The 24,589-nt window shown below is 40.6% G+C and overlaps 1 protein-coding gene across 2 annotated transcripts in view; it reads left to right on the top strand.

Moving 5' to 3' along the window:
• RABEP1 (rabaptin, RAB GTPase binding effector protein 1) overlaps nucleotides 1-24,589 on the top strand; it is a 126,984-nt gene that overhangs the window by 78,569 nt on the left and 23,826 nt on the right. For both annotated transcript variants that reach the window (XM_021672753.2, XM_064367597.1), the window contains exons 6-10: nucleotides 5,931-6,066; nucleotides 11,150-11,328; nucleotides 15,026-15,157; nucleotides 22,527-22,994; nucleotides 24,219-24,323. In XM_021672753.2, the coding sequence (XP_021528428.1) occupies nucleotides 5,931-6,066; nucleotides 11,150-11,328; nucleotides 15,026-15,157; nucleotides 22,527-22,994; nucleotides 24,219-24,323 (1,020 nt within the window). The remainder of the gene's footprint in view (nucleotides 1-5,930; nucleotides 6,067-11,149; nucleotides 11,329-15,025; nucleotides 15,158-22,526; nucleotides 22,995-24,218; nucleotides 24,324-24,589) is intronic.

The following is a 24,589-nucleotide window of genomic DNA, read 5'->3' as shown; positions in this document are numbered from 1 at the left end:
CAGACTTTCTGGAAAGAAAGAATTCTTACATTTTACAAACTGTCAGGGAATAGAAAAAGAGAGAAAGCTTTCCAGCTTATTTTAGGAGACTAGCATATCTTCACTACAAATGAACAAACACATAGGTAGTAGGCAAAAAAATTATGGATCTGTCTCAGGAATACAGAAGCTAAAATTTTCAACATTGTAGTTAAAATAAAGGGGGGAGATATACATCATGACCAAGTAGGATGTATTCCCAGGAATTTATCAGAAAAATCTATTATTGCAATGTACACATAAAATGATTGTAGAGGAAGTGTATTCATCTTGGATTCAGAAAGGTATTTGAGAAATTTAACCACAAAATAACTTAGTTAAAGGGCAATTTATCAAACCTTTAGCAAACATAGTTAAGGATGAATATTTAGCAGCCTTACCATTAATGATGGGAACATGATGGGGCAGACCCATGCTCAGTAATTCAGAAATGAGGCATAAGAACTGGAAAGAAAGCAATGAGACTGATTTTATTGTCTAAAGAAACCAGAGAATGTACAACAGATTGTTAGACCTATTGAGAGTTTAACAATTTGAAAGTTATTCCAGCAAAATTAACGTACAAAAATAATTGTTTTTCTATGTCCCAGTAATACCCAGTTGAAGAATGTAGTGGGAGAAAAGATTGATTCTATTCACAAGAGTTAAAAAAAACAAAACTAGTTACCTACCAATACAGCTAAACAAAGACGGGCAGAGTCCTTATAGACTACATTATAAATGAAGACCTGAATCTATGTATTTTCCTGAATGAAAAGATAAGAGCATTGGGCCGGGCACAGTGGCTCATACCTTTAATCCCAGCACTTTGGGAGGCCAAGGTGGGCGGATCACCTAAGGTTAGGAGTTCGAGACCAGCCTGGCCAGCATGGCGAAACCCCGTCTCTACTAAAAGTAAAAAATTAGCTGGGTGTGGTGGTGGAAGCCTGTAATTCCAGCTACTCAGGAGGCTGAGGCAGGAGAATCACTTTAACCCGGGAGGCAGAGGTTGCAGTGAGCCAGTCATGCCATTGCACTCCAGTCTGGACGATAGAGTGAGACTCCATCTCAAAAAAAATAAAAAAGAGCATTATAAAGTAGACATTGTATCCCCAAATTAATCTTTAAATTTCACTCAGAATTCAACAGTGTTTAGTAAGGAACTTGATAATTCAGTTCTAGAAGTAGACTTCATATAGAGAAGTAAAGGAACAGAAATATACTTAGCAAAATTTTGAAGACAAGATGTGGAGACTTGGCCTATCTATCAGATGGTAGGACTGCAGTAAAGCTACTATAATTAAGATAGTTTGTTACTGGTTTAGGGATAAACAAATGGTCCAATAAAACAGAATAGAAAGCCCAGAAATAGACACATATATATGTGTAAATTTGATGTATGACAGATGGCATTACAAGTCAGTGGGGGAAGAATCGATTGTTAAAAAATACCCTTTTTGGCTGGGTGTGGTGGCTCATGCCTGTAATCCCAGCACTTTGGGAGGCCAAGGCAGTTGGATCACCTGAGGTCAGGAATTCGAGACCAGCCTGGCCAACATGGTGAAACCCTGTCTCTACTAAAAATACAAAAATTAGCTGGGCGTGGTGGTGGGTGCCTGTAATCCCACCTACTTGGGAGGCTGAGGCAGGAGAATCACTTGAACCCGGGAGGCAGAGGTTGCAGTGAGCCAAGATTGCACTCCATTGCACTCCAGCCTGGACAACTAGAGCAAAACTCAATCTCAAAAAAAAAAATTATTTTCTGGCCAGGTGTGGCTGTAATTCCAGCACTTTGGGAGGCTGAGATGGGCAGATTGCTTGAGCTTAGGGGTTCGAGACCAGCCTGCACAACATAGTGAAACCATTTCTCTGCAAAAAATACAAAAATTAGCCAGGTGTGGTGGTATATACCTGTAGTCCAAGCTACTGAGGTGACTGAAGCACAAGAATCACTTGAACCCAGTAGGTGGAAGTTGCAATGAGCCAAGATTATGCCACTGCACTCCAGCCTGGGTGACAGGTTTATTCCTAAACCAGTAACAAGCTGTTTTAATTATAGTAGCTTTATTATAAGTCTTACTATCTGATAGGTAGGCCAAGTCTCTCCACCTTGTTGTCCTCAAAAAGATTTCTTTCTTTTTTTTGAGACAGAGTCTTGCTCTGTCAGCCAGGCTGGAGTGCAGTAGTGTGATCTTGGCTCACTGCAACCTCCTCCTCCCAGGTTCAAGTGACTCTCCTGCCTCAGCCTCCTGAGTAGCTGGGATTACAGACACCCACCACCATGCCCAGCTAATTTTTGTATTTTTAGTAGAGATAGGGTTTCGCCATGTTGGCCAGGCTGGTCTCAAACTTCTGACCTCATTTGATCTACCCACCTCAGCCTCCCATTGCTGGGATTACAGGTGTGAGCCACTGTGCCTGGCCCAAGATATCTTAAATAAGACAAAAATATTGACTGTGAAAGGAAAACTGGCAAATTTAGCTACATTGTAATATAAATGTCTTTGTTAAAAGATGCTATTAATATAAAAAGTTGAAAAGAGAAGCTGCAGATTATGAGAAGATATCTGTACCTCATACCCGACAAAGTGTTAATATCCAAAATGATGAAAAATTGCTAAATTGGCTGGATGGGGTGGCTCACACCTGTAATCCCAGCACTTTGGGAGGCCAAGGCAGGCAGATTGCTTGAGACCAGGAGTTTGAGACCAGCCTGGGTAACATGGAGAAACCCTGTCTCTACTAAAAATAGAAAAATTAGCTGGATGTGGTGGTTCATGCCTTATAATCCCAGGTAGTTGGGAGGCTGAGGCACAAGAATTGCTTTAACCCAGGAAATGGAGGCTGCAGTGAGCTACGACTCGGTGGCAAAAACAATTGCCAAGTCCACAGGTGACAAATAATTCTAAAGATAAACAGGGAAAGTATAGCCAGGTGTCGTGGCGCATGCCTGTAATCCCAGCTATTTGAGAGACTGAGGCACAAGAATTGCTTGAACCCAGGAGGCAGAGGTTGAGGTTGTAGTAAGCCGAAATTGCGCCACTGCACTCCATCCTGGGCGACAGGGCAAGACTGTCTCAAAAAAAAAAAAAAAAAAGGAAAAACTGATAAAGTGTATGAACAATCAATTCACAAAAGAGGAAATCAGAATAGTCAAGGAATGAGAAAAGATATTCAACTATACTAGAAATTGGGGAACTGTAAATCAAAGTGGGACATCATTTTACCCTAACCAGGTTGTAAGTATTACAGACAAATTTGTCACATTCACCCTCTATTGGTGTATGTGAAACTCTTCCTTTTAAGCCACTGTTGTCAAATTGTACCCCCAGTTGAGTGTTTTTGGTTTCTCATGACCTTCTTTGCTTCTCTGTACTTTGTCCTGCATAGATCCTGATACCACGTACATTTTTCTGAATAGGTAGCTTTCAGTGGTTTGTTTGTACCCTCTCCTTGTCACCTGACTTTTTGTAGATGTCCATTTGTTTTTGGTTTGGGTCATTACAGGGTATGGAACTCAAGGTAATTCAAATACTGTGTCATTACTGCCATCGTCTTCCCAGATGATGCAATCTCCACCTCCCAGATTCAAGTGACTCTCCTGCCTCAGCCTCCTGAGTAGCTGGGATTACAGGCACCAGCCATCATGCCTAGCTAATTTTTGTATTTTTAGTAGAGAGGCAATTTCACCATGTTGGCCAGGCTGGTCTCGAACTCCTGATGTCAAGTGATCCACCCGGCTCGGCCTCCCAAAGTGCTGGAATCACAGGAGTGAGCCACTGTGCCTGGGCCAGGATTTCTTAAATAAGACAAAAATATTGACTGTGAAAGGAAAACTTGCAAATTTAGCTACATTTAGTGCAGTGGTGCAGTCTTGACTCAAATGCAGCTTCTGTCTCCCAGGTTCAAGCAATTCTTGTGCCTCAGCTTTCCAAGTAGCTGGGATTACAGGTATGCACCACCATGCCTGCCTAGTTTTTGTATTTTTGGTAGAGACAAGGTTTTTCCATGTTGCCCAGGCTGGTCTTAAACTCCTGGTCTCAAGCAATCTATTTAGTAGTTTTCAAATATTAGAAATTAATTATTAATTAAACCAAATGTTTATTCCAAAAAGTAATAACTGGTAGAATTAGTAGGTTATATACCACCATTTTACATCTGCCATACGGACTCTTTGACCGTCAGCTGAATGACTCCTGTCTTCAGGTGTTAGAGAAAGTATTTCACAATAGTTGGCACTTTACCATTCTTTGTTCATATCATGTGCTAGGCTAACAACCTTCAGTGAAGCATCAAATGATTGCTTAAGTAGTCACTTAAATCTTTGACTGTTATTGCATGATGGCCTGGGAGTAAAGATAACTAAAAACAGATAAACTATTTTAAATTTGAAGAAGTAGAAATATAAACGGCATGAAAAGGACCTCGAAAGTGATACTAGATATAACCATTTGAAAAAGTTGAAAATTAAAGTGTTAGAATTTAGAATGAACAATTTATATGACAGTCTAAAGTGACACAGTCCTTGATTTTCTAGGGAAGAATTGCATTATTATTATTATTTTTTGAGACAGAGTCTCCCTCTGTCTCCCAGGCTGGAATGCAGTGGCGCCATCTCGGCTCACTGCAACCTCTGCCTCCCGGGTTCAAGTGATTCTCCTGCCTCAGACTCTTGAGTAGCTGGGATTACTGGTGTGTGCCACCATGCCCGGCTAATTTTTTTAATTTTTTTATTTTTAGTAGAGATGGGGTTTTACCATGTTAGCTAGGATGGTCTCAATCTCCTGACCGTGTGATCCACCTGCCTCAGCCTCCCAAAGTGCTGGGATTACAGGCATGAGCCACCGCGCCTGGCCTGTAATTTTTTTTTTTTTTTGGTTATAACTTTTCTATTTATTTCTATTTTTTTTTATTTATTTCTATTTATTTCTATTTAGACAGTATTGTTAATAGTTTGAGTATTATACTTAATTGATCAAAAGAAATAAAGCATTTTTAAAAAGATGTGATTTTATTTTATTTTTTGGAAACAGTATCTTGCTCTGTCTCCCAGGCTGGAGTGCAGCAGTGCAGTCATGGCTCACTGCAGCCTCAACCTCCTGTGCCCAAGTAATCCTCCCACATCAGCCTCTGGAGTAGCCGGGATTGTAGGTGTATGCCATGATGCCTACCTAATTTTTAAATTTTTTGTAGAGACAAGATTTCTCCATATTTCCCAGGGTGGTCTCAAACTCCTGATCTCAAGCATTCTGCCCACCTTTGCCTCCCTAAGTGTTAGGATTACAGGCGTGAGCCACCACATCTGGACAAGATGTGATTTTAAAATGTATTCTGTGCTTACCTTTAAGCCATTACAGTGTGAGACTAGTTATTTGTTCCATCATAACTCTCTCTTTTTTACTTCCATGAATAGATGTATCTGTGAAAATGTCTTCTTTTTTTGCATTTAATGCATTTGGAATTCCCTCACCAGAAATCAAAGAAAAGCAAACTTAGAAGTGTACGGTATCATTTTCGTCCTTAGAAATTAACTACCGATTTAAAAAAGCAAAACATACCTTGTGTTACTGTTATAGGTAAAACAGACACATGCATATGGGAATACAAATTAGAACTACCTTTTTGAAAAACAAGGGACAAAACTGTCATGTGTAATTTCAATTGTATATTTTATTCTGGTGGTATAATTATGGATAACATCTATTAATTATGTTATTTTCCCAGTTTTCTATAATAAGTATATATTTGTTTTTGTAATTAAAAATTATAAATATTAACTTATGTAGATGTAACATGTAGACATAAAAGTAAGTGTAAATTTTTTTAAGGCATAGCCAGAACTTACCATCATTTTGTATCTAAGATAGAAACTGTTGTAAATTTCAGTTTAATAGAATTGCATCTTCTTTCAGGTTAAGGAACTGAATCATTATCTGGAAGCTGAGAAATCTTGTAGGACTGATCTAGAGATGTATGTAGCTGTTTTGAATACTCAGAAATCTGTTCTACAGGAAGATGCTGAGAAACTGCGGAAAGAACTGCACGAAGGTAAATATATATTCTGTATATTTTTATCTTAATCTCTAAGAACCATATAAGTTAAATTGATGTTGACTAATAACAATGACAGATCTTAAAATAACAGTGCAACGCGTTAGTGATTCAGTTTAAGCTTTGTAGTTGGTTTAAATGTACTCACAAAAAGCTGAAATTATGGTTTCTTTTTGCTTCATGACCACAGTAATAACTTCACAAGGCAGCTGGGTGCAGTGGCGGTCGCTCCTATAATCCCAGCACTTTGGGAGTTCTAGGTGGGAGGATCACCTGAGGTCAGGAGTTCAAGACCAGCCTGGCCAACATGGAGAAACCTTGTCTCTACTAAAAAAACAAAAATTATCCAAGCATGGTGTCACGTGCCTGTTATCCCAGCTGCTTGGGAGTTTGAGGCACGAGAATTGCTTGAACCCAGGAGGCGGAGGTTGCAACATTGAGGTGAGATCACACCACTGCACTCCAGCCTGGGGGATATAGGGAATGTTTGTCTCAAAAATAACAAAAACAAAAAACAAACCCACCAACTTCACAAGGCATGAGCTCTGGAAGAAAGATAATAACGCTAGGAATTTCTGCTTAAACTGCTTTACCACCCACCCCGGCCCCACTCATTTCGATGGAGGTGTATTAGCAAAAGAGAGAATGGAAGAGGACAGAGAGTGTATTCTGGAGGCCCTAAGTTACAGACTGTTTTTCTGTTTTTCTTTTTAATCGCCACCTCAAGTATTTTACTTGGTAAGTTACATACTGTTTTTAAGGGACAATTTTGATTTCACTAGTCTGGTAGCAGAATGATACACAAATTGACTCTATTTTCCAGGGGTGCATTCTTTCCCCACTAAAATAAACTATACTTTTGGCTGGGTGCACTGGCTTACGCCTGTAATTCAAGCACTATGGGAAGCCGAGGTAGGCAGATCACTTGAGGCCAGGAGTTTGAGACCACCCTGGCCAACATTGCGAAACCCCATCTCTACTAAAAATACAAAAATGTGCCGGGCATGGTGGTACACACCTGTAGTCCCAGCTACTCAGGAGGCTGAGGCAGAAGAATCACTTGAACCAGGGAGGTAAAGGTTGCAGTGAGCTGAGATCACACCACTGCACTCCAGCCTGGGTGACAGAGTGAGAGACTGTCTTAAAAAAAACCAAAAAACTATATATATAGATACACACACAGACACCCACACACACAGACACACACTTTTATCTTCAGTTCTTCTAGTGATTTCTATATGCCTGGAGCTCTTAACCTTTTTATGTCGTGAATTCCTTTGGCAATCTTGTGAAACCTTCTCACAGTAATGTTTTTAATACATAAAATATATAAGATTACAAAAAAACCCAATTATATTATAAAATTTACCAAGATGTAAAAAAGTCAAACTTATAGTAATAAATGTGCTAGTTCATTAAATACATTAAATAAGATCTAGCAGCAGGTTTAATAACTGCTGTCATTTTAAAGTGGTGATAAGCATAAATAACATTAAGATATCTGTAACTGAAATGAAATACAAAAATATCTGATTTCCATTAGTGACCAAGTCATAGGTATTTTTAAGCTGCTGTGGTTTTTTGCCTACATTTTATAATTAAAGCAAATGATAAATTTCAGTTAGAGGATAGTAAAAATAAAGATCTAGCTTTTTTTTTTTTCATCCAAATGTATGGACTCCTTGAATTCTTATTGCTGCTACAGGTTGTAGTAGTAAAACATATTTTAATATGCAGCATTAGGACTGTGGTGATCGAGTCCTACTATGAATACTTTTAAGTATATCAAATACTGTGGGAGATAAAGCTATAAATAATTCAAATTTGCATATGAGCTATTTTCCAAATAGTGGAAAGCTGAAATGATACCAGCCTATGGAATTACTTCATAAAATATTATGAAAATAACCCAAACCACCTGAAGTTTTGGCCTTCAGGAAACAGTTTCCAAATGTGCTACTGTAGAAAAAAGACACTCATATTCTTTTTTTTTGAGACAGAGTTTTGCTTTTGTTGCCCAGTCTGGAATGCAATGGCACGATCTCGGCTCACTGCAACCTCCACCTCCTGGGTTCAAGTGATTCTTCTGCCTCAGCCTCCCAAGTAGCTGAGATTACAGGCGTGTGCCACCATGCCCAACTAATATTTTGTATTTTTAGTAGAAATGGAGTTTCTCCATGTTGGTCAGGCTGATCTTGAACTCCCAACCTCAGGTGATCTTGATCTGCCCACCTTGGCCTCCCACAGTTCTGGGATTACAGGCGTGAGCCACTGTGCCTGGCCGACACTCATATTCTTAAAGGTGTCCAAAATAACTAGTTCAGTTTAAATTATGTCCCTCCAACACTTAGTTATTGAGACTACCAAACCTTCTTAATAAACTTTGAAAAGTATCTGAGAAGATTAATTAAAATGAGGAAAGAGACTGGGTAATTTCCATACTGAAACACTCACACCAGACAATAGTCTTGAAATGAAAAGAAAATATAAAAACCCAGCAGTGGCTGGGCACAGTGGCTCATGCCACCGTGGGAGGCTGAGGTGGGCGGATCACCTGAGGTCGGGAGTTTAAGACTAGCCTGACCAACATGGAGAAACCCTGTCTCTACTTAAAATAGAAAATTGGCTGGGTGTGGTGGCGCATGCCTGTAAACTCAGCTACTTGGGAGGTTGAGGCAGGAAAATTGCTTGAACCCAGGAGGCGGATGTTGCAGTGAGCCAAGATCGCACCATTGCACTCCAGCCTGGCAATAAGAATGAAACTCCATCTAAAAAATAAATAAATACCAGCAGCCGTGTAACTTATAGCCTAAATTAGGAATTAGTTATACAACCAAATTAATACAATTGCATATTATTTGTGCTGTGCTTGGAAGCGTGTTAGGATTCAGCAGTGCCACCAATGGCGTGGTCAGTTCTTTTTGTCCCAGGAACAGATAGGCTTCTTAAAAGAAGTTGTTCTTAAGTGGAGTTTTGGAAGGTGGGTAGGGGCTTGTCAGGTAGTCAGAGAGAAGCATGACATTAAAAGCCATTTGCATGTGTTGCAGCTAGGTAAGAAAATCTAAGAAAAGCAGTTCAGCACAATTAGAATGTAAGAGACAATGGGCAAAATGTGAGGTTGGAGCAGAAGACACAGGCCAGGACATGGAGGTCTTAATGCTAAGAATGTCAGACTTTATCATATGGGCAGTTCGGAGCCTGTGTAGGTTTTTTATTTTCTCTTAAATAACAGTTTTATTGAGATAAAATTTGCATTCCATAAGGTTCACTTGTTGAAGTATACAATTCAGTAGTTTTTTCTTTTTGAGACGGAGTTTCGCCCTTGTTGCCCAGGCTGCAGTGCAGTGACACAATCTTGGCTTGCCGCAACCTCCAGGTTCAAGTGATTCTCCTGCCTCAGCCTCCCGAGTAACCGTGACTACAAGCATGCACCACCATGCCTGGTTAATTTTTGTATTTTTAGTAGGGACGGGGTTTCACCATGTTAGCCAGGCTGATCTCGAACTCCTGACCTCAGGTGATCTGCCCTCCTCAGCTTCCTAAAGTGCTGGGATTACAGGTGTGAGCCACTGCACCCAGCCTAGTAGTTTTTAATATATTTACAAAATTGTGCTTCATCATCACTGTCTAATTCCAAAACATTTTCATTACCTCAAAAAGAAATCTGGTACCCATTTACAGTCACTTCCTATGTCTCTGCCTCCAGCCCTTGGCAACCACTAATCTACTTTGTTTTGTTTTTTTTTTTCTTTTGAGATGGAGTCTTGCTCTGTTGCCCAGGCTGGAGTGCAGTGGTGTGATCTCAGCTCATTGCAACCTCTGCCTCCCGGGTTCAAGCAATTCTCTGCTTCAGCCTATTGAGTAGCTGGTATTACAGGCACCTGCCACCATGCCTGGCAAGTTTTCTATTTTTAGTAATGACGGGATTTCACCATCTTGGCCAGGCTGGTCTTGAACTCCTGACCTCAGGTGATTCACCCACCTGGGCCTCCCAAAATACTGGGATTACAGGTCTGAGCCACCGCACCTGACCTCTACTTTCTATCTCCGTGGACTTGCCTATTCTGGACTTTGATATGAATGGGATTTTATAGTATGTGCCTTTTTGCGTCTGACTTCAAAAAGGGTTTTAGACTGGAGAGTGGTAATATCAGTTTTGCATTTTAGAAAGTTCAATCTAATAGCACTGTGGTGAATAGAATAGGGAGGGCAAGACTGAGGGCAAAATAATAATAAAGGGACCTCTGTTGTAGTTAAGTCATAAGCGCTAATCTAAGGCAGAAGCCAGAAGATAGATGTATCATATTGCAGAGGAGGCATAATTAGCAGATCTCTGTAGTAGTTGAGTATGCTGGGGTAAGGAAAAGTCAGAAGTATGAGTTGTCTCAGGTTTCTGGCTTGGGTGGCTTGGTAGATGGGTGGATAGATCATCTCTTTTCAGTAGTAGATGGCTGAGCTGATGAGTATCAACAATGCATGCATTTTACAAAGATTCCTTGACTTGTCATAAAAAGTCTATATTAACCGGACCCAATGAGGATTTTTGGATAATAAATTTATCAGAATGTATTAAACACAATTAGGAGTGGTTATTCCCCCTTTGGCCTTTGGAGCAGTGTTTCCCAAATATATTCCCTAGAATACTTGTTATTTGAGTTGTACTGTGGAAATTTTTTTTCTTTTGTCAAATAAATTTGGGAAAGCTGTATTATATATCACCTTCCAAGAAAACATAGACATAATTAAGACCCCAAGTTCAAAGTCCTGCAGTAAAGAAATCTTTAAACATTTATTTAATTATGGAGGAGGCTTTGCAAAATAATAATAAATTCTCCCTTTAACTTGAAGTTTCTGAGACTTACTAAGCACAGAAATCTTTCTTTGCTGTGTTCCTAGGAGTACACTTTGGGAGACTCTGCTTTAAAGAGATGGTGTGGGGATAGGTTGCCCCTTGGTCCAGCCAAGGACAGAATCCTAGACATGTGGGCCCTTGGCCAGACCTAGACAATTTCTGTGCTGAAGAAATTGCCTGCCATTAAAATTCAGTGTTTTTGATTTGTGGTGGGGGGTTCCTAAACAGTTTGCCATCTCTTGGAGCAAGAGCGACAACAACACAACCAGTTAAAACATACGTGGCAGAAGGCCAATGACCAGTTTCTGGAATCTCAGCGTTTACTGATGAGAGACATGCAGCGAATGGAGATTGTGCTAACTTCAGAACAGCTCCGACAAGTTGAAGAACTGAAGAAGAAAGATCAGGTGAATAGAGAAGTTTTATGGGACTGATTTGCTTTTTTAGTAATGTCCCCCACCACATGTGACTGCATTACCTTATGTGTATTAGAGATTGACTTAAGCTGAAACAAGGGTGATGTATGCCACTTTTAAAAACATAATAGCTATATTTGAGGGGTTTTGTTTTTCATCTTTAGAAATGGCCTTCTCTGGGAGGAAAAACTGATTTAAAAATGATCTTTAGTGACTACAGGATGCAGCAGTGCATACTTCTGAGAAAATCTTTTTCTGCCGTGCTGACCAGTTCTCCTAGTGCTCCTGAGTATTGTCAGTCCAGGCCAAGTCTTTGGTGACATTGCTCTAAAACAAGCTTGTCCAGCCTGCAGCCCTCGTCTTTGAATGCAGCCGAACACAAATTTGTAAACTTTCTTAAAACATTTGCAATCTTTTTTTTTTTTAACCTTATCAGCTATCACTAGTGTTAATGTATTTTGTGTGTAGCCAAGACAATTATTCTTCAGTGTGGCCTAGGGAAGCCAACAGATTGGACACCCTGCTCTAAAAGCTCTACTAGGTGGCATGATACAGATGAGAGGCTGAGTAATAGGGAATGGCAGGTGTTCAGAGTGCTGCATATTCAAGTTCTTGTTTCCTCCTTATCTTTTAGTTATTTAAATTGCATAAGTAATATACACACACACACACACACACGTTCTCACAGTATTTTTATTTTAAATACAAAGTGAAAAAATATATATAAAATGATCAAGTGTAAAATCGTCATTAATATCTCCACACCTCCCTGTCTCAGAAGATTGCCTTTACCGTTTGGTAGAGAGTCTTCTAAACCAGTTCTGTCTGTTTATGAGTGTATATTTAGGGTGTCTTTTTCCTCTTATACAACTATAGTTTTAAGTATTTATTCTAGGCAGGACGTGGTGGCTCACATCGGTAATCCCAACACTTTGGGAGGCTGAGGCAGGAGGATTGCTTGAGCCCAGGAGGTCAAGACCAGCCTGGGTCATATAGTGAGACTCTGTTTCTACAAAAAATTAAAAAAAATTAGCTGGGCATGGTGGTATGTGCCTATAGTTCGAGCTACTTGGGAGGCTGAGGTGGGAGGATCACTTAATCTGGGAGGCAGAGGCTGCAGTGAGCTGTGATCACACCACTGCACTTCAGCTGTGGGTGACAGAGCAGGACCCTGTCTCAAAAAAAAGTATATACATTTCCCATAAGCATTATCCTGGACATATTTTCATGTCAAAGTTGTATTTTGTGCTTGACTTTAGCATGGTTGTACCATATTGATTTGCCCTTTCTCCTTGTAGTGAGCATGTAGGTATTCCCCCCTTTTTTATCATCTCAAATAATGTTACAGCTAGATCTTGGACCATATTGTGTATGTATGTGTACAGGTATTTCCCTAGGATAGCTATGTAAAAGTATTCACTGCCTTTCTAAGTATCTTGTGAAACATTTCAAATTGCTTTATGTGACTTAGGTTAGATTTTGTTTTGCAAAGTTTCTTCTTTTTGAAATTTCCTTTTTGTCACTTAATTTGGACTCATTCATTTTGTGTGTGTGTGTGTGTTTTTTTTTTTCTTTTTTGAGACAGGGTTTCATCACTCCAGTCACCCAGGCTGGAGTGCAGTGGCACAATCTCAGTTCACTGCAACCTCTGCCCCCGGACTGAAGCAATTCTCCTATCGCATCCTCCCGAGTAGCTGGGATCACAGGCATGTGCCACCATGCCTGGCTAATTTTTGTATTTTTAGTTGACACAGGGTTTCACCATGTTGGCCAGGCTGGTCTCAAACTCTTCACCTCAAGTGATCTGCCTGTCTTGGCCTCCCAAAGTGCTGGGATTACAGGTGTGAGCCACCGTGCCCCACTGACGTAAAAATTTAGATTCTAAAGTACAGATCTTATCCTGCCTACTCTGATGCCCATTAAAAGAGTCTAAACTTTACCTAGCATGGTGGCTCACATCTGTAATCCCAGCACTTTGGGAGGCTGAGGCAGGTGGATCACCTGAAGTCAGGAGTTTGAGACCAGCCTGGCCAACATGGCAAAACCTCATCTCTACTAAAAATACAAAAATTAGCTGGGCGTGGTGGCACACGCCTGTAGTCCCAGCTACTTGGGAAGCTGAGGCAGGAGACTTGCCTGAGACGGAGGTTGCAGTGAGTCGAGATCACACCACTTGCTCTCCAGCCTGGGTGACCAAGCGAGACTGTCTCAAAAAAAAAAAAAAAAAAGAGTCTAAACTTTACTAAGATGATCATTTAAAACCTTTGAGCTCTTACTATGTCTAGCATTGTGCTAAGGCTTTATGTATAAATCTTTATCTCAGTTGGTTATCAAAAACCAACTCTCTGTAGACGGTAAGGACTACAATTAGATAGTTCCTGTGTTCTAGATGAGTAAACAGGCTGAGAGGTCATGCATGGCCCATCTGAGGCTTGAACAATCTCTGATTCCAGAGTCTAGGTGCTTACTTACCACATCTTTCTCCATGTCCTTTACTTCTCATATGCCTGCCCATTTTTCATTTATATCAAATTATACAGAATTCCCCCACAGGGCTGCTTTTCCATGTTTCTGTCTTTTGTATGTGCTTCCTTTCTCCCTAGAACCCTCAATTTGTCTCTTCTTATGCAACTGGCAAACTGATCTACTGATCTTTCACAATTCAGCTGAAGTGTTACCTCCTTTGGGACCCCTTTGCTGGCTCCTTCAGTGTTTTTCTCCTTCTTTAGAACCTTGTACAAACTTGTAATTGTTTGTCTCTCCTCACTAGGTTGTTTTAGGGTACATTGAAGGTATAAGGTATTTTACTCATCTTTGTTGAGTGAATTATTATATCAACTTTAATTATTCCTTTTGTACTCATACATTTGTTAATGTTTCTAATGTATGTGTAACATTATAAAAACTTTTTCAGGCGGGCTGTGGTGTCTCATGCCTATAATCCCAGCACTTTGGGAGGCCAAGGTGGGAGGATCGCTTGAGCCTGGGAGTTTGAGACCAGCCGGGACAACAGTGTGAGACATCATCTGTACAAAAAAACCTAAAAATTAGCCAGGCATGGTGGTGCACGCTTGTGATCCCAGCTACATGAGAGGCTGAGGCAGGAGGATTGCTTGAGCCCAGAAGTTCAAGACCAGCCTGGGCAACAAAGTGAAACCCTGTCACTACAAAAAATAAAAAGATTAGGCTATGATCCCAGCTACATGAAAGGATGAGGTAGAAGAATTGCTTGCGCCGTGGAGGCTGCAGTGAGCCATGTTTGCATCACTGCGTTCCAACCTGAGTGTCAGAGCAAGACCTTGTCTCAAAAACAAACAAAAAAAACTTTTTCATATTTATTTTCCACAGTAATCACAAGGAATGGTCTATGTAAATTTTTTCATAAATCATTTAAAGTGGTTTTGCTTTCTTTTGTTTTGCCTTACTTTATGTAGTATACTTTTCTTGGAAGCTGCTTCCTGAGTTGTTCTTTATACCAGGATTCTTAGTTTGTGCTTATAGTATTAAAATATTTTGTCACGGCCAGAGGCCCTTAGATGGGCTTACAAAACAAAGAAGCTTAAGTGTCCAGTTTTCTCTCATTATAATGCTCTATTCTTTCTTATTTGTTTTGAATGGTTAAAGAACTATGTTGCTTATTAAATAGGTTACTTGGGTAATATGTATTTTTTTTCTTTCTAACTTTTAGGAGGATGATGAACAACAAAGACTCAATAAGAGAAAGGTTCACAAAAAAACAGATGTTGAAGAAGAAATAAAAATACCAGTAGTGTGTGCTTTAACTCAAGAAGAATCTTCAGCCCAGTTGTCAAATGAAGAGGTATAGTGAATCTATAATTAAAGTCAATATATACACAGTGTCAACAATTTTAGCTTACTCATACATTAGTTAATTACATTGGTCATATGAGACTTGAGAAGTACATAGCTACTAGGTGAAAATTAGATGAAAATGACAGTATTTATTTTCAGTTGTTTTTATGGCATTTTAGGTGGCGCTATTCGAAACATGTTGCAGCTTCATTTGCCGTCTGGAATAATTAGATGTTCTTTTTTTCAGTATTTTCAAAATTTAATACATTAGAATAAATCTTTAAATAATGTCTGCAAAATCTTTATTGATGTGAATAGTACATGTTGCTAATACTTGTTCTTTTTGTTTAAAAGAGATTATCTAAAGCTCTGAAATGCTAAACTCCCTATAGCATGTATATGAGTATTGACCAGTATTAGGTTTTAATCCCTGATGACAGTGGGTGAGGTTTGGCACCCAGGGTAAAATGACACCACAGGATAAAAGTTTCAGTTACTAGGAATGAGTAGAGTAGAGACACCTGAAAGTGTTAGGTGTTCTGTGGCCTTGTCACCTCTCATCCACAGTGTATTAAGGGCCATCTCATTGGGTTTTCTGTCTCAATCTGCCCCATTCCACTGCATTACTGTCAAATTCATTTTCTTAAGTGCAGCTGCAGTCAGGCCACTCCCCCACTCAAAAATTACTTTTGAGTCCCATTACCTATATAATTAAACACAAATTCCTCACTCAGACAATTAAGGCCCTTCGTCATCTGGATTGCATTTTAGCTACAGCGGTCATAATCTTGGACTGTACTTATACCTAGTCTGTTGGTTTCTTCATTTGGAGTACTTTCCTCCCATTGCCATTCTGAGTATTGAAATCCTTTTGCTCATCTTTCAAAGCTTGTGCGGGTTATCTTGTTTTCAAGGAAGGAAATGCCTCTATTATTGCCTTTAGATCCCCCAAGATCCCTAGCTTGGCATACAAAGGCATTCACAGTTGAATGGCCCTACTGGCCTCACTCACTGCTCTCCACTTTTCTGTAGCCAGACCTGTGCACTTACTGTTCATGTGTATGTGCCCTGTCCCTGCTGTTTAGGTTCATGCTCACTTCCTTCCCCCAACCTTCTTTCCTGGCCTGGTAAATGAATTTCAGTTAAATTGGATAAGGATCTTTTCTTTACTTTCAGGGGTATCATGTTTCTGTTTACTTTGCAGATTTACTTTGAGCCATATATAATCTACTTCCTGGTGGTTTATATGCCCATGTTTACAGATTGTTTGATGTTTAAGAAAAACTTAAAAAAAATTTTAGTAGACACTAAAAAGTGATGTATATTGTAGTTATTTTGTTCATTCTTTGTTTTGGGACATAGACTGAGAACCACTTGGTCTAATTCTGCTGTGCCTTTTTAAAAATATTTAGACTCCCAAGAGAATGTCTCAATTTTTGGGTACAGCCAACGATTACATAGTGTTTTCATCATGCAGTAATCTATCCAGGAAAGTTTGAAAAGCAGGAAAACAGGAAAGGGACATTTGTTGTGATTTACAGAGAAGTTTTTTTATTTTTGATTCTCTCTTAACAGATCTTTAGACTTACAGAGCTGGTGTTTTGCAACTTGAATGTTGAATATAATTATTTTGTATCAAGAATCATGACACAACTCTTGGTTTAGAGTTAGTCTGAAGCCTGGCTAACATGGTGAAACCCCATCTCTACTAAAAATACACAAATTGACTGGACAAGGTGGCATATGCCTATAATCCCAGCTACTCAGGTAACTGAGGCACGAGAATCGTTTGAACCCAGGAGGCGGAGGTTGTTGTAGTAAGCTGAGATTTTACCACTGCACTCCAGCCTGGGTGACAGAGTGAGACCCTGACTCACACACAAAAAAAAGTTAATCTGAGTTGCTTTGGAGAGTTAGATTTATGGCTAAAGATACTTGAAATTTGCAGATCTCACATTTTCTTTAACGTGATATTTAGAATATGCTTTTTTGTCTACAAAATGTTCATTATGGAAAATTTGGGAAGTATAGAAAAGGCTATAATACAAAATAAAAATAACTGGTAGATCATCCTACTCAGAGATAACAACTAATATTTTGGTATATATCTCTTTCTTTTGTTTTCTTTTCCAGAGATAATGTATATGTTAACACATGTGTTTCTTTTTTTTCTTTTAAATTTGAGACAGGGTCTCACTCTCACTCAGGCTGGAGTGCAGTGGCGCAATCTTGGCTCACTGCAGCCTTGACCTCCCAGGCTCAAGTGATCTTCCTGCCTCATCCTCCTGAGTAGCTGGGGCTACAGGTGCCCGCCATCATGCCCAGCCAATTTTTTGTAGAGGCTGTGTATCAACGTGTTACCCAGGCTGGAACACATGTTTCTATTTGGCCTTTAAAAAAAAAATTTTAGGCCGGGCGCGGTGGCTCAAGCCTGTAATCCCAGCACTTTGGGAGGCCGAGGCGGGTGGATCACGAGGTCGAGAGGTCGAGACCATCCTGGTCAACATTGTGAAACCCCGTCTCTATTAATACAAAAAAATTAGCTGGGCACGGTGGTGCGTGCCTGTAATCCCAGCTACTCAGGAGGCTGAGGCAGGAGAATTGCCTGAACCCAGGAGGCGGAGGTTGCGGTGAGCCGAGATCGCGCCATTGCACTCCAGCCTGGGTAACAAGAGCGAGACTCTGTCTCAAAAAAAAAAAAAAAAAAAAAAAAAAAAAAAATTTTAGACAGGGTCTCACTCTCACTCAGGCTGGAGTGTAGTGACGTGATCTTAGCTCACTGTAACCTCCGCCTCTCATGTTCAAGAGATTCTCCTGCCTCAGCCTCCTGAATAGCTGGGATTACAGGCATGCACCACCATGCCAGGCTAATTTTTGTATTTTTAGTAGAGACGGAGTTTCACCATGTTGGCCAGGCTGATCTTGAACTGATCTCGTTATTCGCCCACCTTGGCCTCCCAAAGTGCTGGGATTACAGGCTTGAGCTACCATGCCCAGCTGTATTTGCACTTTTAAAACATAGATTGTAACTACATAATGTTTTGTGTAATTTTTTTCTCCTACTTAAATCTACTTTAAGGTTTTGGCACATCATTAAATGTTTTTCCCCAAAATGATATTTAGTGGCTGGCAGAATTTTAGCATGTAAATGTACCATAATTCTTTTAACCAATTCCCTACTAATCACTTTGTTAATTTTTGCCTTTTTTTGTTTTTTTTTGAGACAATCTTATTCTGTCACCCAGGCTGGAGTGCTATGGTACGATCTTGGCTCACTGTAGCCTCCACGGTTCAAGTGATTTTTGTGTCTCAGTCTCCCCAGTAGCTGGGACTACAGGTGCACACCACTACGCCCAGCTAATTTTTGTCTTTTTAATAGAGACAGGGCTTCACCATGTTGGCCAGGGTGGTGTCAAACTCCTGGCCTCAAGTGATCTGCCCACCTCGGCCTCCCAAAGTGCTGGGATGATAGGTGTGAGACTGCACCGAGCTTGTGCCTGGTTTTTAATTCATAATGGTGACTGAGTGATGACGTAGGGAGGTCAATGCCATTGAAAAAAGTTTTGTGTTACTCACAGTTCTCCTAGAAGCAGAGGCACAGCACATCATGCATGGCCACAGCCAGGAAGCACCAGAGCTGGTCAGGAGGCAGGAGCAGGAACAGGAGTGATAAAAAAAAAGCATGGGCCATGGCTGTTACTGTGGTTTCTCTGGGAAAAGCAAAGTAGAGCAGAGCAGAGAGTTTAGGACTGGCTAGTAATTAATTCTTGCAGCCTTTGGGGTATAGGGTTTGCTCTTAGTTGTTTGGAACTGGCCCTGGGTTAATTTAGGGCAGGGGAGATACTGGCTTGGTGTGTGACTTAGGTAAAGGAGGTGGTTGGAGATATGGGTTTGAGATTGAATGGTTGTATATGAAAGGTGTATTTACAGTCATGTGAGTTGTTTATTATCTCTAGAATAATTAGCTAGTCCTGTGAAGCAGTTTCTTCCCAGCCAGCAAGGCCTCCACTAAGTCAAAACAGTATGAAATATAGAAAATGAAAAGCATGATTAACACACTGATAGTCAAGTTGGTTCCATTTTTTACTACTATACAATTTTTCATTATTATAAGTAATGTCATAATGTTATATATTATTTTTCCTTGTACAAAAATCATGAATGCATCTGATTTTTTTCTTTTTTTTTTTTTGTATAAGTTCTTAGGAAGAGAACGCCTGACAGGGCATGGTGGCTCATGACTTTAATCACAGCACTTTTGGAGGCTGAGGCAGGTGGATCACTCGAGGCCAGGAGTATCAATCAGCCTGGCCAGCATGGCGAAACCATGTCTCTACTAAAAATACAGAAGTTAGCCAGGCGTGGTGTCTGGTGCCTGTGGTCCCAGCTATTCAGATGGCTGAGGCTTGAGAATCCCTTGAGCCCAGGAGGTGGAGGTTGCAGTGGGCTGATATTGCACCACTACACTCAAGCCTGGGTGACAGAGCAAGACTCTGTCTCCAGGAAAAAAAAAAAAAAGAGCTGCTGAATTCAAGGAGTAAACATTTTAGAGATACTATTGCCATTGCAGAGTCTGATGTGGGGTTTTTTGTTTTGTGTTTTTTGAGACAGGCTCTCGTTCTTGTCACCCAGGCTGGCTAGAGTACAGTGGCGCCATCAAAGCTCACTACAGCCTCAATCTCCTGGGCTCAAGTAATCCTCCTGCCTCAGCCTCCTGAGTAGCTGAGACTGCGAGCGTGTGCTGCCATACCTGGCTGATTTTCAAATTTTTTCGTAGAAATGAAGTCTTCCTTTGTTGCCTATGCTGGTCTTGTGCTCCGGGGCTCAACCTCAGGAGTTGAGGTCTTGTACTCCTGTCCTCCTACCTCAGCCTCCCAAAGTGCTGGATTTACAGGCCTGAGCCACTGCACTAGGCCTGAAGTCAGATTTTTTTTTTTTTTTTATTTTGAGACGGAGTTTTGCTCTTGTTACCCAGGCTGGAGTGCAATGGTGCGATCTCGGCTCACTGCAACCTCCGCCTCCTGGGTTCAGGCAATTCTCCTGCCTCAGCCTCCTGAGTAGCTGGGATTACAGGCAAGTGTCACCTATGCCCAGCTAATTTTTTGTATTTTTAGTAGAGACGGGGTTTCACCATGTTGACTAGGATGGTCTCGATCTCTTGACCTTGTGATCCACCCACCTCGGCCTCCCAAAGTGCTGGGATTACAGGCGTGAGCCACCGCCCCAGCAAGTCAGATGTTTTTCAAATGGTTCTCACAACTATTCTATCCCTAGCCCCTTCCCTCTTCAGTATCACAGCATCACTGTATGTGATACATAGCAGTGGGTGTTAGGTTTATTTGTAAACTTACAGGATGGCTTAGCCCAGTTTTTATTAGGATACTTACTTGGGAATCTTTGCCATAGTAAGCTTAATATGTACAAGATTTGTGTTCTTAGCCATTGGAGTTGAGATGAGTAAAAATCTTTAAAAGGAAATAAATAGAGGAATTAACTCAAAATTTGTCACCTTTTTATTACACCAAGTATATTTTTAAAACATTTAAAAAAATTGATGATATGAGCTTGCCAGTAACAACTGTATTCCACAGTCTCTTCTGGCTCATTTAAAAAAGCATTTAATAACAAAAAGTAGAAAGGATATTATCTTAAAATATTGTAATTTAAATGGAATACATTTAGTTGGAAGGGGCTGGGCATGCGGTGGGTGACTCATGCCTGTAATCCCAGCACTTTGGGAGGCTAAGGTGGGCGAATCATGAGGTCAGGAGTTCAAGACCAGCCTGGCCAACATGGTGAAACCCCATCTCTACTAAAAATAAAAAATTAGCTGGGTGTGGTGGTGGGCGCCTACAGGCCACCACCATCTCCTTGGGAGGCTGAGGCAGGAGAATTGATTGAACCCGGGAGGCAGAGGTTACAGTGAGCCGAGATCGCACCATTGCACTCCAGCCTGGGTGACAGAACGAGACTCCGTCTCAAAAAAAAAAATTGGAAAACTTACTGTATTTGCCTTCAAACTAAGTCATTTTTCTTATGTCGCCACTAACTATGCAATTGCTTCATGTAATGGCACGGGTTTGCTTTTTGCCTTCGGAAATGTGCTGTACCATGTTGTTTGAAAATTGAGGTCAAATTCAGCCAGGTACAGTGGCTCATGCCTGTAATCCTAGCACTTTGGGAGGCCTTGGCAGGCGGATTGCCTGAGCTCAGGAGTTCCAGACCAGCCTGGGTAACACGGTGAAACCCTGTCTTTACTAAAATACAAAAAATTAGCTGGGCATGGCAATGTGCGCCTGTAGTCCCAGCTATTTGGGAGGCTGAGGCAGGAGAATTGGAAGAACCCGGGAGGCAGAGGTTGCAGTGAGCAGAGATCGTGCCATTGCACTCCAGCCTGGGTGCCAAAGCAAAACTCTGTCTCAAAAAAAACAAATTGAGATGAAATTCATATAATGTAAAATGAACCATTTAAAGTGTACAGTTCAGTGGCATTGCATATATACATAAATGATTTTAGTTTGAAAACATTTTTATCATTCCCAAAAGAGACCCCATACCCATTAGAGTCACTCCCCATTTTCCCTTCTCCTTAGCCTCTAGCAACCACTAATCTGTTTTATGTCTCTATGGATTTACTTGTTCTGGACATTTTAAATAGATGGAATTATACAATATGTGACTTTTTGCGTCTTCTTTCACGTAGTGTACAACATTGAACATGTTGATTACACTTTGGTTGAAAATACCACATTCTCATCATTTCCTTTCTACTACTCTGGCTACTCCTTTGCCCATCCTCAAAATGTTAGACTTTCTCAGGACTCTGTCCTTGGCCCTCTTTTCTTACACACTCATCCTAGGTGTTCTGATTTGCTGCTGTGACTTTAATTATCATTATGCAATAGTTACTCCCAAGTCTCTTATCTAAAGACTTCGGTGTCTGTCTGTCAAGTGGGCATCTCTACTTGGATATACGACAGGCACCTTGCACTCAGCATACCCAACACTGAATTGCAGGTGACTTTCCTCAGCTCTTCATATCTGGGAGCTCTTTGAGTTCCAGAGCATTCAGCACATAGCTCTAGCCCATCCTTTTATCACAGTATTATAATAGTCTGCTTACTTATCTTCTTTTTTTTTTTTTGAAACTGTATGCATCTCGAAGTCAGGGATTGTATCTTGCTCACAGATGTATCCTGAGTGCCTGGTTTCATGTCCAGCATGTAGAAATGACACTCGGTAAAATGTTTAATGATTATATGAAAGTAGCACATTAATGATTATCATGTGTAATGAGTGGTAGAATACATTATAGTTTTTGTCTTTGAAAATGAAGAGAAGTGTCTAATTTGGCAATATTTATTTTCATATTTCAGGAGCATTTAGATAGCACCCATGGTTCAGTCCATTCCTTAGATGCAGACTTACTGTTGCCATCTGGAGATCCTTTCAGTAAATCGGACAATGACATGTTTAAAGATGGACTCAGGAGAGCACAGTCTACAGACAGCTTGGGAACCTCGGGCTCATTGCAATCCAAAGCTTTAGGCTATAACTACAAAGCAAAATCTGCTGGAAACCTGGATGAGTCAGATTTTGGACCACTGGTAGGAGCAGATTCAGTGTCTGAGAACTTTGATACTGCATCCCTTGGGTCACTCCAGATGCCAAGTGGGTTTATGTTAACCAAAGATCAGGAAAGAGCAATCAAGGCGATGACACCAGAACAAGAAGAGACGGCGTCCCTCCTCTCCAGTGTTACCCAGGGTATGGAGAGTGCCTACGTGTCCCCCAGTGGTTATCGTTTAGTTAGTGAGACAGAATGGAATCTCTTGCAGAAAGAGGTGAGTTACCATTCTCATGTTTTTCTTATTGCTCACTCTGAGGCACACTGGGAAGTTATGGGATTTATCGTTCATTTAGCAGATGGTTCCCGGAGTCTGCAGGTACATGTTGCCAGTGAGTGGGTGTTAACCTGTGTCACCTGACCCTTGTCATAGTCTGCTTTGGCTATTCCAGGTAATTGTGACAGAGAAAGGAGCTAGCTAGCTAATCACAGTGAATGTGAACTTCCCCACCTGAACTCCCAACTCTCAAGGTGGAGCAATCTGTCTGACTAGCATTACTGAATTGAAGTTGGCGTAACCTGATTTTGGTTTGCTTTGCAGTTTTCTATAATCTCAATGTATTCTAAGATTCAGGCTTTTATGTTTCCTTTAGGCCAAAGCGCAATTGCCTGTCTGCTGTTGATGCTGGGAGTGGGTTTAAAGAGGGATTGGGGATATGGGAGAGAAAAGGCAATCTTTAATGAGGTTTATTTTCCTCCTTAGAGAATTTGTAAATTCACAGGTAAGATTAGGAGATAAACACTTAGATATTTGCATAATGCTTTATGGATTACAAAACTCTTTAACATACCTGTTCACTTTAGCTTTATGATTATAATGAGGCAATTGGGGCATGGTTATTCCCCATTTACTGGTGAGAAAAGTGGCTAGGAAAGATGAAGTGAGTTGCTGAAGTGTCCCTTTGACTTAGTAGCAAAACCAGCTTCTGGTGCTTTCCTTGACTCAGGCTGCTTCCCTTTAAAGAAGCCATTGGTCAATAAGAGGAACAGTTACTAAGCCTGAAGGAAACTATTCTCAATGGTCTTATGTAAAACATACGTGAGAATGTGCTACTTACTAGTTTCATACCTATTTTATAATTGGAGCCGGTGAAACGATGATTTAGCACTGTTTTTGTTTGTTTTTCCTTCCCACTGGTTGGTTAGTATTAACTGTGAGTACCATGGTCTAGTACTTTTTGGTTGCTTTGTGTTTTCCTCAGATGTGATGTTTTGTGCCTCTTGGCAATAAATTGTGTCCGTTGTCTATCATACTTGTACTGGAGAGTTTGACTTTTTAGTATGTGACCCTATATTGTAACTGTTTGCCGTGAGGCCCTGAAGAAAGTGTTTACTTCATGTTCTACTTTGAGTACCATTGGTAAGACTATGCATGTGTACCTCAAGTATGTGATGTGAAATTATTTTGTTTTGCCTAAGAGGTTATTTTGGTGCCCTTCAGGTGCATAATGCTGGAAATAAACTTGGTAGACGTTGTGATATGTGTTCCAATTATGAAAAACAGTTACAAGGAATTCAGATTCAGGAGGCGGAAACAAGAGACCAGGTGAGTGTCTTCTGGATATGCCAAATTGTTTTCTGTTGTAGTTTTCATTGGAGGTGCAGAGTTAATTGCCTCCCCTCCGGCCCCCAGCCCTGTTTACATCATGAAGCATATCCATCTTGTCAAGTTATGAAATAACCTGGTACATGCAGTGGCAGTTACATTTTTAGTGAGAGCTCACTAGGACTCTGCTTTTGTGTATCTGCACAGGTCAGCCCAGATCTTAAAGGGACACTGCCTCATCTCTTCTATCCTGCCCCTTCTGTCTA

This window comes from Aotus nancymaae, unplaced genomic scaffold (genome assembly GCF_030222135.1).
Source record: "Aotus nancymaae isolate 86718 unplaced genomic scaffold, 86718_ANA_hifiasm-v0.15.2.pri h1tg000072l, whole genome shotgun sequence".
Lineage (NCBI taxonomy): Eukaryota > Metazoa > Chordata > Mammalia > Primates > Aotidae > Aotus > Aotus nancymaae.
Note: the sequence above shows the minus strand (reverse complement) of the source record. Positions and strands in the feature narration are given on the sequence as shown.